This window comes from Saprolegnia parasitica (assembly GCF_000151545.1).
Source record: "Saprolegnia parasitica CBS 223.65 unplaced genomic scaffold supercont2.6, whole genome shotgun sequence".
NCBI classification, from domain to species: Eukaryota; Oomycota; class Saprolegniomycetes; order Saprolegniales; family Saprolegniaceae; genus Saprolegnia; species Saprolegnia parasitica.
This window is the reverse complement of record NW_012156400.1, coordinates 740,501-754,819: the sequence shown is the minus strand read 5'-3', so window position 1 is coordinate 754,819 and position 14,319 is coordinate 740,501. Positions and strand designations below refer to the sequence as shown.

At 59.0% G+C, this 14,319-nt stretch overlaps 5 protein-coding genes across 5 annotated transcripts; 2 read left to right on the top strand and 3 right to left on the bottom strand.

Moving 5' to 3' along the window:
• Nucleotides 1–547: 547 nt before the first annotated feature.
• Nucleotides 548–2,129, bottom strand: SPRG_02606 (hypothetical protein; the record flags this gene model as incomplete). Its single annotated transcript, XM_012341172.1, has 2 exons — nucleotides 548–2,059; nucleotides 2,109–2,129. 2 exons carry the CDS (start codon nucleotides 2,127–2,129, stop codon nucleotides 611–613), a joined length of 1,470 nt encoding a protein of 489 aa, XP_012196562.1. The 3' UTR covers nucleotides 548–610.
• A 1,930-nt stretch (nucleotides 2,130–4,059) lies between these two features.
• SPRG_02605 (hypothetical protein) lies at nucleotides 4,060–5,575 on the top strand (the record flags this gene model as incomplete). Its single annotated transcript, XM_012341171.1, has 2 exons — nucleotides 4,060–4,248; nucleotides 4,292–5,575. 2 exons carry the CDS (start codon nucleotides 4,060–4,062, stop codon nucleotides 5,573–5,575), a joined length of 1,473 nt encoding a protein of 490 aa, XP_012196561.1.
• A 536-nt stretch (nucleotides 5,576–6,111) lies between these two features.
• SPRG_02604 (hypothetical protein) lies at nucleotides 6,112–8,298 on the bottom strand (the record flags this gene model as incomplete). The annotated part of the gene is made up of 1 exon (XM_012341170.1): nucleotides 6,112–8,298. One exon carries the CDS (start codon nucleotides 8,296–8,298, stop codon nucleotides 6,112–6,114), a length of 2,187 nt encoding a protein of 728 aa, XP_012196560.1.
• Nucleotides 8,299–9,655: 1,357 nt separating this feature from the next.
• On the bottom strand, nucleotides 9,656–10,516 carry SPRG_02603 (hypothetical protein). The gene has a single exon (XM_012341169.1). The coding sequence runs from the start codon at nucleotides 10,496–10,498 to the stop codon at nucleotides 9,716–9,718; it is 783 nt and encodes a 260-aa protein (XP_012196559.1). The 5' UTR covers nucleotides 10,499–10,516; the 3' UTR covers nucleotides 9,656–9,715.
• Nucleotides 10,517–10,674: 158 nt separating this feature from the next.
• Nucleotides 10,675–14,252, top strand: SPRG_02602 (hypothetical protein; the record flags this gene model as incomplete). Its single annotated transcript, XM_012341168.1, has 8 exons — nucleotides 10,675–11,269; nucleotides 11,329–11,382; nucleotides 11,425–11,545; nucleotides 11,596–11,657; nucleotides 11,703–12,190; nucleotides 12,245–12,455; nucleotides 12,499–13,998; nucleotides 14,047–14,252. The coding sequence occupies 8 exons, from the start codon at nucleotides 10,675–10,677 to the stop codon at nucleotides 14,250–14,252; spliced, it is 3,237 nt and encodes a 1,078-aa protein (XP_012196558.1).
• Nucleotides 14,253–14,319: the final 67 nt, after the last annotated feature.

The window sequence follows — 14,319 nt, the reverse complement described above, 5'->3', positions numbered from 1 at the left end:
AAGGTCGCATACCGTACCCAACGCAGCCCTGCTGATGTTAGATTTTTAAAGTCACTCGACCAGGGCGATGGTGGCCGCATGGAGCTGCTTGGTATCGGCAGGGGCCACTGATCTGGTCCGGGCACCGGTCGTGTGGCATGGAGACGGAGAGCTGAGAAGGAGAAAACGTGAAGCTCTCAGCAGAGGAGCGGTGTACTTGTAGCATATTGGATGCGTGGTGTGGATACACGCCGCGCAGCTGCCGCACGCCAACGCGGGAATGACGAGAGTCCGTGTCGCCCGAACTTGACGGCGGCGCTGGCGCAGCATCTGTTTTCGGGCACGCGACGCGCTTGAACAGTCCACACTCGACAACCTCCGCTGTCGAACGCCCTCCGAGTCCAGCCGACCAGACGCCGACCATGCATCAAGTCGGTGTTTGGGTCCGGCACCACTGCCGATGCTTGGTACGCAGAACGGAGAGGTCTGCGTCCTTGGGCACGCGTCCACCTGCGAGCGAGTACTGGACGTAGCTCTCCAAAATGCCCACCAACTCCAAACGACAGCATGTGGATGGCAATCCAAACATCTCGCATTCAACAAGTCTGTTGTCGTCGTCGACGAAGGCTTCTTAGCCCATGTGGATCGTGGCGGCAATGCCCTGCTGGCCCATGTTGCGGAGGTGCTTCAAGTGGGCAATGAACGCGGTCGTAAAGTCCGGCAGAATGGCGTACTTGATGTTGTACTCCTTGCAGACGTCGACGATGATGGGCGCGATGGCCGGGTAGTGGTACTGCGAGACGCTCGGGAACAAGTGATGCACGACCTGGTAGTTGAGCGCGCCGGCGAGGAACGTCGTCATCCACGAGCCATGCGCGTAGTCGACCGACGTCTTGACCTGCGAGACGGCCCACTCGTCCTGGAGCGCCATCTTGGCCTCGTCGCCGCACGGGTAGCCGCACTCGGTCGAGACGTGGCTCACCTGAAAGTTGAACGCGAGGTACCAACCAGTGACAAACTCGGCGAGGAAGAAGATCGCGAGGTACGTCTTGATGGGCATCTGGAGCACCGCGAGCGGAAGGTACACGCGGTAGAAGGCCCAGAACGACTTGGAGCAGATCATGGCCACCCACGTCGAGAGCGCGTGCGGGTTGACGCGGATCGGGCCGTTCGTGTGCGAGCCAAACGTGTCGGTGAAGTCCTGGATGCGGAATTTGAGGCCGAGCACGCCGTAGAGCGGTGGGAGGTAGATGTGCTGGAACGCGTACATGGGCTGGAACACCTGGCGGTTGACAATGCGGCGGATGTCGCCGTCCATGTTGACCGGAAGATCCGGGTCCGAGCCCGCGACGTTCGTGTAGATGTGGTGGCCCACGACGTGCTGGTTGAGCCACGACACCATCGAGCCGCCGGCGAACCAATCCATGGCGAAGCGGCCGACGACGTAATGGAAGAACGGCATGTTGGTGTACGACGCGTGCGACGAGTCGTGCATGACGTGGAGCAGCGGCAGCGCCTGGCAGACGCCGAAGAGCGCCGCGGCCGCGAGCTGCAAGGCAAAGATGGTCGAGAAGTGCATGCCGTACAAGGCGAGGCCGGCAACAGCAAACACGAGCATCATGCGCCAAAGGCCCGGGAAGCCGTCCTGCGGGTGGAGGTTGTTCTTCTTGAAGTACTCACCGACGCGCTTCCGGCACTCCTTGTAAAAGCCCGAATCGGGCTTGAAGGTCGGAAACTCGGTCGGGCCCGTGAACGTGCCAATCTCATACTTGTTCAAGATCGACTCGGCCTTGTCGCTGAACGGGTGGTACGAGTCAAACGTGTCGGTGGCCTCGCGGCCGGCGTGCAGCAGCACCATCTCGCGGCCGCCCGGGTGCTTGGTCGCCCACTCGGTCACGTCGTAGACCTTGCCGCGGATGATGATCCAGGCCGAGGCCGCCGTGTTGTGCTGCGCGACCTCCTGCCATGTAAAGACCTTCTTGCCGGCGATCGGCGTCTCGGCGACGGCGGCGTGGCGCTGGCGGAGCTCCGTCTGCGGGGCCATGCTGCTGCTTGTCTTCGCTGAACTTCGAAAGCCAAACTAAGAAACCCAACTCCAGTGGTTTGTGGATCTTGGATCATCCGGATACCGCCGGAAACGGCCGATGCATGATTTAAACACCTCTAATTCTCTTGTGGTTTGTATGTACACGGTATAAAACAAATTATCGCTTGACCCTGACGGCAACGACCACGTTTTAAACACATTGCGTGCGTGGCATCATCTCGCCACGCCGTGTGACGCAACGGCTCTTGATTGGCTGGATTTTGACACCCGACCGATGATTGGTTCGTTTTGAAAACCGATTGGAGCGCGCGGCCATGCAGCGATCTTGGCCGCAGGCCGTCAACGCGAGAGGATGATGGTATGGCCAAGGGCCTCAAGAACATGCATGTAGAACTCGAGATTATAGGACGCGCTTAAAGGACGAGGAAAGCATGAGGCCCGCGCCTCAGTAGCTTTATTGACCTGCGCCTCATGACGCGCTGAGGCGCAGGTCAATAAAGCAACTCACATGGTCTTGCGTCGCTCTATCTATGCACAGGGTCGCGCAAGCTTTTACCAAGCGAAAAAACGGGTGGCTCGTGACTGACGTGTGCAGCCGCCAGGTGTATGTGCATCCGCAACGCGATGAAATGTGGCACTCCTGTGATGCCTTCGAACGGCCATGTTTTCTGTCGTGGTGCTCTGTAGAAACGTCGTTCATAGCTACCGCCTCGGAAGAAGGCCCTCCATACGGCTGTCAAAAGCGATGATTTGGTGCGGTCTGTCTCCCGCGCCGGCAAACTTGGCGATGACGTTTGTCGTCTCTGGTGGCGCAAAGTGTAACCTGCTTGTGGTAGGAGCTTGCATTGGTATTGGGGCGAGCTAGAATTAGACCGCCACATGGGCCGACGAGCTCAGCACTTAGTAAAGATGCTGCTGGATGGCAAGTTGGTAGCGGACGTAAATATGGTTATAGGTGGTAAAACGTGATTATTTATGGCGAAATATGGCATATACGACAAGGAACAGGTCGGCCGATTGCGCGCGCTGTAGGTCTCAGACGTCGAGGTGATGTAGCTTGTTGTGCTTTCTAAAGTGTCGGCAATCATCCCTTCCAGTATCAGCGACTTTTATTTCAAATGTCATTTGGCCGCCCGACCGGCCGTGGGTTCGCTCGCGGATGTGCCAAAATACATCGCACGGGATTGGTCTAAGTGATTTAAATAATAGCCAATAGAAACAATTTGATGGCAGTATATTATTATACACAAACGGCAAGTGCTTTTTTTACACATTGTGTTCCATGTTGTAGGCGCTCACTCTGCCACGCCATTTTGCACTTAGCACGACGTGAACCAGGGACACGGTGGGTATAGTATTGCAAACTATCTTTCAAGAATAAAGTAGTGCGCGCATACCATTCGACGTCACCTAACAAGGTAGCATGCAAGCACGATCTTTTGAAAACCCTGCGGCAGTTGGGGCTCAAAGCAGAACGCAAGACGATGTTGACATGGTATCCCACATTTACGATAATCATAGTGTCATTCACGGTGCTGATGACGCCATCGTGCGAGGCAAGCGATGATAAACCATGGTCCCTCCTGCGAGGATGAATGCATGTGTGGCACCTCGTGGTGTCCACTCAAGACGCTGCCACCTGCACACTGCAATGTACTTCATTGCATTTCAATTGTGCCACCTTGTAGTTCGGTCACCCGCGGACGACCCTCCAAACATACCGGCGAAATTAGTGTTCCGACTCATTCGCACTGTAGCACAAGCGACGTCAATGACCTTGGTACAGAGCTGCAAGCTTGGCCATAAGCCCCCGTTTCCTGGTCGTGCAACCATCGGGACATGCACCCGTGGTCCCACTCTATTTTGATAATCGCGCGGTCCGAGGAGAGTAGGCAGTGGTACATTCGTCGACGGTGCGCGTTCCTACGACCGCACTACAGCCAACGTGCATAATCAGACATTTTATAAACCTTTTTTTGCTACTAGAGTACATTCAAAATGAAGCAATCGTCACTTTTCAATTTGCCTCGACCATGAAGCTGTGGATCCCAAGCCTTCTCTGCCTTCTCTTGGTGCTTGTCGTGGCCCAAGAGACTGTCCAGGATGTCGCTGATGAGCGCTACTACGACTACGCGACGTCCCAAGCGATCGCCTTTCTCACGAAGAAGATGAAGGCGCACTCGATCACTGGCATGGGCATGACCGTTGTCCGCAACAACAAGGTAAGAAAAACACTCAAAATCGCCTATAATATGGTTGGAGTAGACGGTCGTTGCGACGGGGCTCGGGCTCAAGCGTGCCAACGTCTCGTCCGACATCGTGCGATCGACAACGGGCTTTGAGATCGGATCCGTCTCCAAGACGCACATTGCAATCGCTCTGGCCAAGCTCGTCGACGACGGGAAGCTCCAGTTCTCCGATACGGTCAAGTCCCGTGTCCCGTGGTTCACGCTCCAAGACAAGTACGCCGAGGCGCACACGACCATCGGCGACTTGCTCTCGCACAACTCGGTGCTGACCAGAGACGGCGACCTCCCCATTCTCTTTGGCCGCTGGGCGTCCGAGCGCGACAACGTCGAGAACCTTGCGTTCTTGCAGACGCGTCGCGAGTTCCGAGCCGGGTATGCCTACGCCAACCTGGGGTTTCAAGTGCTCGGGCAGGTCGTCGAGGCTGTGTCTGGGCTCCCGTGGTACGAGTACCTCCAGCGTACGATCTGGACACCGCTCGGTATGAAGTCAACGTACGCCCACGCGGGCTTGGCGCCGCCGGAGCAGCTCTCGTTTGGCCACTACGCGTGCAACCGGACAGTGATCGGGCCCTACCCGCTCTTCACCTCGAGCATGACGATGTTGAGCGCTACATCGCCGTTCATCGCAGCGGGCTCGATCGTCTCGTCTCCGGCGGACATGGCGATCTTCACGCGCTTCATCCTGCAGCACGGTGCCGGTATCTTCAAGTCGCCGGCGCTCGTCAAGGGCCTCGCAACGGGCTACACAAGTCTTCCTGCGACCCGCGCCACTGTCATCACGGTCTATGGTTTCGAGTACGACCCCGAAGGCAACGCGCTTGGCGTTGGCTACGGCTATGACATGACGGGTGCCCTTCTTTTTGGCCACCGGTACTTCTCGAAAGGCGGGGCTACGTTGGTCAACTATGCCGAGACGGGATATGTTCCGGATGCCAATTTGGCCGTGACGCTGCTCTCCAACACGGCAGCGGGGGGCGGGGCCGGCCGCGAGCGCGCCGTCTTGCCGCTCCTGAAAGTGTACGTTCTCGGCATCTACCTCGGCGTTCCCCGCAGTAAGCTCGACGCGATGTGGGACGCCGGGCTCGCCATGGCCGACAAGTTGACCCCGTTTACGCCGTGCGACGGCCACTATTTTGGCAACGAGCCGTGGCCGAGCGCCAACTTGCCCGTGCCGGGGGCGTCCGCCCTCGTCGGCTCGTATGCGTTTGTGTCATCGCCTGCGTACAACGGCCCCATCACGGTCCACGCGGCGCAAGACAAGCTGTACATGCGCTACTACAGCTATGACGCATGGCTATGACGCACCGCTCTTGCCGCTTGGGAACCATACGTTTGTGTGGGCCATCGACGTCACGCCGTCGACGCTCATTGTGCCGTTTACGCCCCAGCTGGACGGCAGCGTTGCGCTGAACTTCTTTGGGTCCGTTGCCGTCAAGGGTGCGTAGACGTTGGCCCGAATACGTCCTGTGCGATGTTTGGATAGTACGAAGGGCATAGACTAGTTTGCGGCCTTGATAGTAGAGGGTTCATCACGTAATCAACCTATCGAGCTTCATGCTGGTAAACGTGTTCAATTGCCGATTCCTTGCTGCACCGCACCCTCGGTATCAGAGATTGATCTTGTACAATTGTGCCATGCGGCGGGTGTTTATACCTTTAATGATACGAAGGGCAACCCAGACCCACCAGACCGTCACCCGATAATGATCGTAGTATACAACACGAAGGAAGAGATCCCACGCAAAAATCAAAAATACCGCTTGGCATCATATATATATATATATATATATGGCTTGGCATCGTGCGGTTCGTCTCATGACATAACAGCGATCTATGCTAATAGTCATCGAGCGCCGTTGCGTACTTGAGAGCCTGCGACGCCGCTAGCGCAGCAGCGACGACGTCAAGGCGATCGGCAAACGTCTTCTGGAGGAGGTGCTGCAGATGCGTCGTAAGCGCCGCATTGGTCACCATATCGAGCCACCGTAGCAACTGCGCGACGTGTTTGGTGGGGTCCGCCGACGCGACATGCACAAAAAGTGTGGCAAGGCCCCAGTCAGTAACACCCGACTTGAAGAGCACGCGTTGTTCGAGGCCTCCGATCGCAGGTTCCAGCATCGCCGTTGTCGCGCCCGTCTGCAATAGCATCGCCGTCAGCGCTTCGATACCTGTGCCAGCGTGGATGTCAAGGCAGTTGGCAGCATGCGCTTGGGCAACCATTTCGGTCTTGAGCAAACGGAGCGGCGACGCGGTGAAGTCGTGCGACTGCTTATGGACCCACTCGACGAGGAAGACGAGGTTGTCGATCGGATCTGTGGCGTCAAGACAGTGCGGCAGGAGAATGCGCAGCATATCAAAGCTCCGGCGACGAATGTACGCGCGTGCGACGTCCCGTGGCTGCCCGACACCTGCTTCAAGGAGAAACGTGAGGGCGTTGAGCGACTCGTTGGTGCGCACGACGACCTCGAGCAAGCAGTCGTGGCGCAGCTCTGGTCGTGTCGCCCAGAGCGCGCCAACCGCCTTGAAATCTTCCTTTGCGAGCGCTGTCTGCACATCGTCCAGCGTCATATGCTTGAAGGGAAAGCTTGGGCCGTTGGGCGCGTGGTGCGGCGAGTGCTGGCGGTAAAACGCAACCACGTCCTTGGCGCCAAACGTGTGCACATCCGTTGTCCACGCTGCTGGCAGCGCAATTCCTTGGGCCACGTAGAGCTGCAAGAGAGCGAGCGCGTTGGGCTGGCGCATCGCCCGCACGACGCGGGGAATGTCCGTGGGAAGAGAGTACCCCGCAGCGATGAGGAGCTCGACGATCGCAATGTGACCGTTTGCGAGCGCCCCGCGAACGGCACCGTCGGGACTACCACCATACTCGTCTCGGTGCGCCAAGAGGTAGGCGACGACGTCGAGGTGGCCGTTGCTGGCGGCCAAGTCCATGGCGGCCGTCGTGCACGCAAACGACCCGCGCTGCTGCCAATATACAAACATGTCCAAGTGACCACTTGCCGCGGCAATGTCCAAAACGTCGGATGACGCGCCTTCGTCCCGGTGGTCGACCAGGAACTGGACAATATCGAGGTAGCCACCGGCCACAGCTCCGTCGAGCGCGTCTCTGGTGCAGCCTTCGCGGCGATTCTCATGGAGGAAGACGACGATGTCCAAGTAGCCGTAGGTGGCGGCGATGTTCATCGCGTCGGTGGTGCAGCCTTCATTGCGGTGCGTGTGCAAGAAGACGACGACGTCGAGGTTGCCGGCGGATGCTGCTCGGTCCATCGCCACGTGCGTACAGTCGACACCGCGAGCATGCAAGGCTTCAACCAAAGACAGTGGGCTGTAGCCGCTCACCGCGTCCAGCACACCCGTCAACGTCACTGGCGGCGCGTGTCGACACAGAAACGCCAGTGCTTCAAGCGCGTGCTCGTGGATCGCTGCAAGAACAAGGTCTCTCCAGTTCCAGTCGCGTTGACGATGGGCCCACAACAGTGCTACAACCGACGAGTCGTTCATGCACAGTGTCGAGCGGGGTAGCCACTCGTCGAGGCATCGCGACGGCCACCCGCCGTAGGTGTCTTCAAAGTTCCGGTAAAGCTGAGGCATGTTCGTCGCCCGCTGCTCCAAGAGGTACGCGGCGATCTCGAGATGATGGTGCTGGATGGCGAGCGCAATGGCTTCTTGATACGCGAGGTCTGGTCGGCAGCGCAGAATGCGCCGAGTCGCCGTTAGATCGCCTTCGAGAATCGCCAAGTGCAGAGGAAAGCGAGGATCGCGCGTATTGTGCTGGTTGAGATTGAGCTCCTCTGAGCTGAGCACGGCTGGCGGCGTTTCGTCGCATGCGCGGTGGCGGTACGAGGTTCGGAAGAGCACAGGGTCGAGCCAGTAGACGCCGCTGTTGCCGCTCGACTCGAAGTCGACGAAAAGATAGAAGTGCAGGAAGCGGGGCGCAATGTCTTCGAAGACACCACCTTGGTAGCCAAAGACCAAGGCCGCGAGCTCGGGCTGGCGCAGCACGGCGTCGAGAAAGGTGGTCATGCGAGCACCAAATTGCTTTTTGCTCATCAACCCTCTCCTGAAGATGTTTGATTAGTGTGAGAATATGTATCAAATGGTGTTATCGATTGGTGAAACCAAATTGCTTTTTGCCGCCTTTGATTGGCTTGAATTCAACCAATCAGACGTAGCGAATGCAAATCCAAACAGGCATCCAAGAGCCAAGTCGTAATTCCTCCCGTCGACTGCAATTGCCATCGCTTCCTCGTTCGAGAAACTGATCCCGGTCCTGTACAATGAATCATGTCGTACTAGCACACGCACCGTCTTTTGTTCTGGCATCGCGCTAGTTTTACTAGACTTGGTCGAGCTTTTCACCGCCGACGATCGGGCCAAACGGCCTCGTCGCATGTCGTGCCTCGCCCAAAGCTGTTCTGCGCTCGGAAAAGCTCGAGGGTGGATCTGCGAGTGTGCTGTGTAGGACACACTCGTTTGTGATGTGGTTCTCGTCGTGCGCAGGGCCTAGCACGTTGTGTGCGTGTGGCTATCACGCTGGATGCCATCGTTTTAACTCGTGGTTTGTATGGCGTGCAGTGCACGCCTCGCTCGAATTCGCTGAAGAAGTGCCAGTAGTCTCAGCCACAGACGCACAGCGATGCCACGTCACGACCATGTTGGCCCCTTGCATCAAGCACCAGCCAAACGCTTGACCACGAGAATCCTTGATACACACAACGTACTATATTGCAAGGCGCTTGGAGCTTACGAACGCATGGAATGAATAGAGTCTACTTGTAAACCCAGCGCAGGTGCATTTCGTACTCGGCGATCGAAGCAACGTCATGACGGTGGTTGCAACGATGACCCAACTGCCTTTGTGTTCGTGACGTAGCGTGTCAAGTGACCCCACGATGCGGCAATCTTGGTATGTCTAGGCGGCACTGGCCCGCGCACGCCATTTCGTCTAAGGGGTTCGGGGGGTCCGATTTTAGAGCCTGATGTTTTCAAGCAGATGTCGGGAAGGCCATCGCTTCAACGTTGTCGCTTCCGAGCCAAGCGCTTCCACGAGAATGCTAGTTTCTGTATGCGTGGTCTTTTGAGCGAAGATTTTGCCGATATATATGGCGTTCAGCGAGTTCAAAACCCTCTGGGCCACACGCAATTTTACAATGCTCTCCGCCACGATCACCTGCGCTGCATCGATGCAAGATGGCAAAAATGAAATCCAGGGCAGTGCGATCGCTTGACGCTTCAAGTCCTCGCCGTTTATCCACCAACACACGGCAAAATGGCCTTTAGCGCAAGCTCAGATGCTGATTGACTCGCAGCGCGCATTGCGGCGTATCAAGGGTCCATTGCTGGGTCCATTGTTATGCAGTACATCGTCGTAGCTAGCACGAAGAAGTTGTTTACAGGTGAATTGATGGGTTATCCAACGACCGACGTACGTCACTTCTAGTTAGTGCGACACGTGGGTCGCTGCAATGCACTGCCACGAGTGGTTTTCGTTCAAGACGCGGTCCGGCAGTGTGTGCTGCGTCGCGCGCTGCGTGAGGCACAGGAACGCGTTCGCCTCGTGCCGCCAGCGCCAGACGAAATCCATTTCCAAATCGTCGAGGCAGTCGGCGTCGTCGATCGCTTCGAGCGCATTGTACGACGTGATGACAATGGGTGTCTTGGGCTCCTCGGCCATCATGAGCGCAAACGTCGGGAGCCAATCGTCGTAGCCCCACACGCCAGCGTTGAAGCAAAAGATGGCTGACGGCGACACGTACGTCGGGCCCGCGAGGTGCTCCGACCAGAGCTCCGACGCATACACAACGCAGACGCTCTTGTCGCTGCCGGGGATCGCGCTTGTGGCTGCCGTGCCATGCAGACGCTGCTCGACGTTCGGCCCAATGAGGACGAGCACGAGTTCGTCGTAGCCGTGGTCGGCGCTCCCAAAGGCAGCGAGAAGGACCTCAAACACCTTGAGCGTTGCGTGTACCGAAGTCCCTTCGCGCTGATCCGCGCCGACAATGTGCAACACCAGCTTCTTCTTGGGACTCAAAGCCGTCGTGGCCTTGTGCTTCTTGTGCTGGACACCGGGTGCGGAAAGGAGCTTGGCGCACTCCAGCGCCTTGAGGATCGTCATGGAGCGCGAGTGGGCATAGCTACGCTCTTCGATGGGCGCGGCCTCTTTGAGCACGGGCGCGGCCCACCGGCCAAAGTCGTCCCAGTTCGTCGGCGGCTGCTGCCACATTGCAGAGTTGCCGTCCTGCCACCTACCTCGCATGCCATTGGCTGGGCCTACAGCGCATTGGCCAATCGCATCGCTTGTGGCCGAATATGGTGGAGTTTAACGCCATTGACAAGGTTTTTTACAAGGTTAAATCCACTCAACATGGGTTGAATGCTATTCGTATCGGAAGTGGCGAGATGAGCACGAAGCCGTACAACCCCAAGGTGCTCGTCGAGTGGTGCCCGTACGACAGCGCGCTCTTCGCGGCCGGCGCCGACTCGCTGAGCCTCTACGAGTGCCAGACGCAGCGCGAGATGGCGGGCAACAATGGCATGGACCTCATGGGCGTCGACGTGGATGCGATGCTGCACGGCCTCCCGCCTGTCACGACCGCCCGCCGCAAGAAGGATATCTTCCGCATGGTGCAAACCAACTCGGACATTGCCCAAGTGAAGAGCCTGCAGTGGTGCCCGCTGCCCCGCCAGCTCATCGCAGCCGGCGTCGGCGCTGGCAAGGTCATCTTGTCCGACTTTAGCCAGACCGTCGTCGAGCTCATGCCATCGCGGACGTCCGGGAGCTCGACCAACCTTCTGCAGCCCATGACGGGCCTCAAGTCGTCGCGGCCGTCGATGCACACGCCGATTGCGTGCAATACCGTCGCATGGAACCCGCACAACCCGACGCAGATCGCCGCCGGGTTCGAGAAGGTCCGCGTCGACTCCTGCGCGTTCGTGTGGGACCTCACAACGCAAACACCCATGACATCGCTCGCCGCGGGCCCGATCCTCGCCGGTACGCGTCTCTCGTGGCTGCACATGTATCGTCTCGTCCGCCCATCTGCGACGCTATAGATCCCTTACACTACGAGCCCAAGCAAAACCATTTCCAGAGCCGGTCCGGCGCCGGTACCGATCGTTTTGTCCATATTGGCGCTGACAAGGTCGTAGGCTTTTCGTTTTTTACCAAGCCCATGATCACGCACGAGTTGTCGCACTCGGAGGCGATCGTGGCCATGGCGTGGCTGCCCTCGGACCCATCGTACCTCGCGACGGGTACCGGCTTCAAATGGTGACCGTCCTTTAGCGACAAGACTTTATAAAATGAGCCGCTCGCGCTAGGCTGCGCATCTACGACCTGCGCACCAAGACAACGCCCATGGTCGTGTCGGCGCACACCAAAGGTACTCGCGATGATCGACGACAATCTCTCCATCATGCGCGGCTAGGGGTCTACGGCGTTGTGTTTGATACGCACCGCCCGCACATCCTCGCCACGTACAGCGACGACCCGAAAGAGCCGGTGAAAGTGTGGGACATCCGCTCGATCCGACAGGGCGACGCGCCGGAGCCGCTCGTGTCCATCTACCCGAGCGGCAAAGCGATTACGCAGATCGCGTGGTCGCCGACCAAGCCCGGGATTCTCGCGACCACGACCTCGGACGACCGGTCGATCTCGCTCTGGGACGTCGACCAGCCGTCGGGCTCGCTGCGCAAGCCGATCAAGCGGCGGTCGACCAAGGAGCCCGTGTTTGCGTTCTCGTGGCGGGCGGTCACGAACGCCGACGTCGTCGCCAACCCGGACCGCCTCGTGACAGCCTCCATCACGGGCAAGCTCGAGAACGTCTCGATCCACGACACGATGCCCTTGGCGCTGGCGTCGACGGGGCAGCTCGGCTTTGGCTGCGGCAAGTTCCTCTTTGCCGACGCCTCGGGGGTACGTGGTGGACGTTTGCGACCAAGAAGTTGAATGTCTCGTCGTTTCAACTAGGTGCCGGAACGCCGGGGCCACGACGATATCGCAGCGCGCATGGTGCGCCGCGTCAAGGCTGGCTACTCGATGAACGTGCTCACGTCGCTGCAGATCTTTGTCAAGGAAGACAACCGGGATCTGCGCTTTGTCTGGATGTGGGTCGAGCAAGTCGAGGCGCTGCGTCGACATGCGATTGCCACCTTGGACATGCACAGCCAAGACGCGCGCGGTACCGACTTCATTCTCGGCTTGATATATCGATACGTCACTAGGGCTCTTGACATCGAGCTTGCACCGCGGTCCGCTCCGTGCGTGGCCGATCGACGCGCAGGCGCTCATGAACGCGGGCGTTCAACACCTCCTCGGTCTCTCGAAAGCACCGTCGCTCTCGAGCTCGTCCATGGAGACGTCGATGCGCGATCCGAACCTCGGCTGCCTCGTGTACGACAGCCTCGGGCGACGCACCGCGCTCCTCGCGTGCCAATGGGACCCCGAGTGCGGGCTTGGCCTCAACGCATCGGCCATGCCGCGCACGAAGCTCAACAACGGGTCCTGGGCCTCCCTCAACGAAGACCATATGGACGACCCGCCCCTCGCATCGTCCTTGCCGTCGCTCTCGTCGCTGCTTGCGCAGTGCGAGGCAACGCACGACTATGACCGCGCAGCGGCGCTCGCTGTCTTCCACGGCGACCTCCTCGCGGCCGTCTCGGTGCTCCAGCGGGGCGCCGACTCGGACCCGCACCGCGATGTGCGGCAGCTTGTCGCCATGGCGATCGCCGGCTACTCGGTGAACGGCCCGACGACAAATGCGCTCTGGGGCTCGATGATTCTGCAGCTCCTCAAGCGTCAAGAGCTCCAATCGACCGCTGCGCCCCGGTATCTCCACGCGCTCTGTTCGTTTTTGAGCACGGCCAAGGACCTCGCCGCGTCGACGTCGACGCCATTGCATCGACCGCCGAAAAACAACGTGGCTTCCCACCTCCGGCGCAACTCGAGCGCGTCGTTCATGCCCGTTGTCGACGACGGGCCGCCGCTCTTCGCCGCCATCTTGCACGACGAGACCTTGCTGCTCTCGGACCGGACAGCGTTTGCCTGTCGGTTCCTTCCGCTGGATGCGCTCACGCGATTCATTGACACGTGCGTCGAGCGCTGCGTGCACGAAGGCAACCTCCAGGGGCTCCTCCTCATCGGCCTCGACCCGACCTTGCTCCAAGAGTACCTGGATCGAACGGGCGATATCCAGACGATTGCGCTCCTCGCGGCGCGCGTCGTGCCGAGCGAGTACCCGATGATGACGACGTGGATTTCGCTCTACCGCGACCTGCTCAACCAATGGCAGCTCTTCCACGAGCGCGCGCTCTTTGATGTGGGCCGGGCCCAGCTCATGGACCAGCTCACGGCACTCTCGGCGCCCGACGGAAGCAACGCGCCGGCGCCACTGGCCCTTCCGCAGCCACAAATGTATGTTCGCTGCAATTTCTGTGGCTCTTCGCTCGCGCTCTCGTCGCTGCTCCGCGTCGGCAACGGCGACTGGCTCGTCAAGGCCAAGCCGAAACTCAACAACTGCCCGAGTTGCAAGAAGCCATTACCGCAGTGCGCGCTCTGCTTGCTGCCGTTTGGCGCGCTCAACCCGTACTTGGAGCTCGCGCTTCGGAAAGGCGACAAGCTCAAAGCGGAGCATGAAAACAACAGCAGCCACGCCGACAGCCTCGCCGACCTCTCGAGCATCCCGTTCGCAGAGTGGTTTACGTGGTGCCAGACGTGCAAGCACGGTGCGACCCTCTCTTTTTAGTTAATTAGTCGATGGAAATGGTGCGTAGGCGGCCACGCCCACCACATGACAGACTGGTTCGCCGCCCACGACGTGTGCCCTGTCTCGGACTGCGACTGCCCCTGCAAGCAGCTCGATGGGCCCGTGACGCGCCCGACAACAGCGTTTGCATCGACGTCGACGCCCAAGTCGCCCGTCCTCACTGCGCAGCCAACTGATTACGCTGCCATGCTCGAGCAGCAACTCCAAGGTTGACCACTATCGATTCGTCTTCCCAGACCCCCCGACGTTTTTCTTCTTGTAGCAACAAGCCTCGCCGAGG

Coding starts and splice junctions, on each gene's coding strand:
- SPRG_02603 (XM_012341169.1), bottom strand. CDS start 10,498: ATGTGGCAGCAGCCGCCGACGAACTGGGACGACTTTGGCCGGTGGGCC.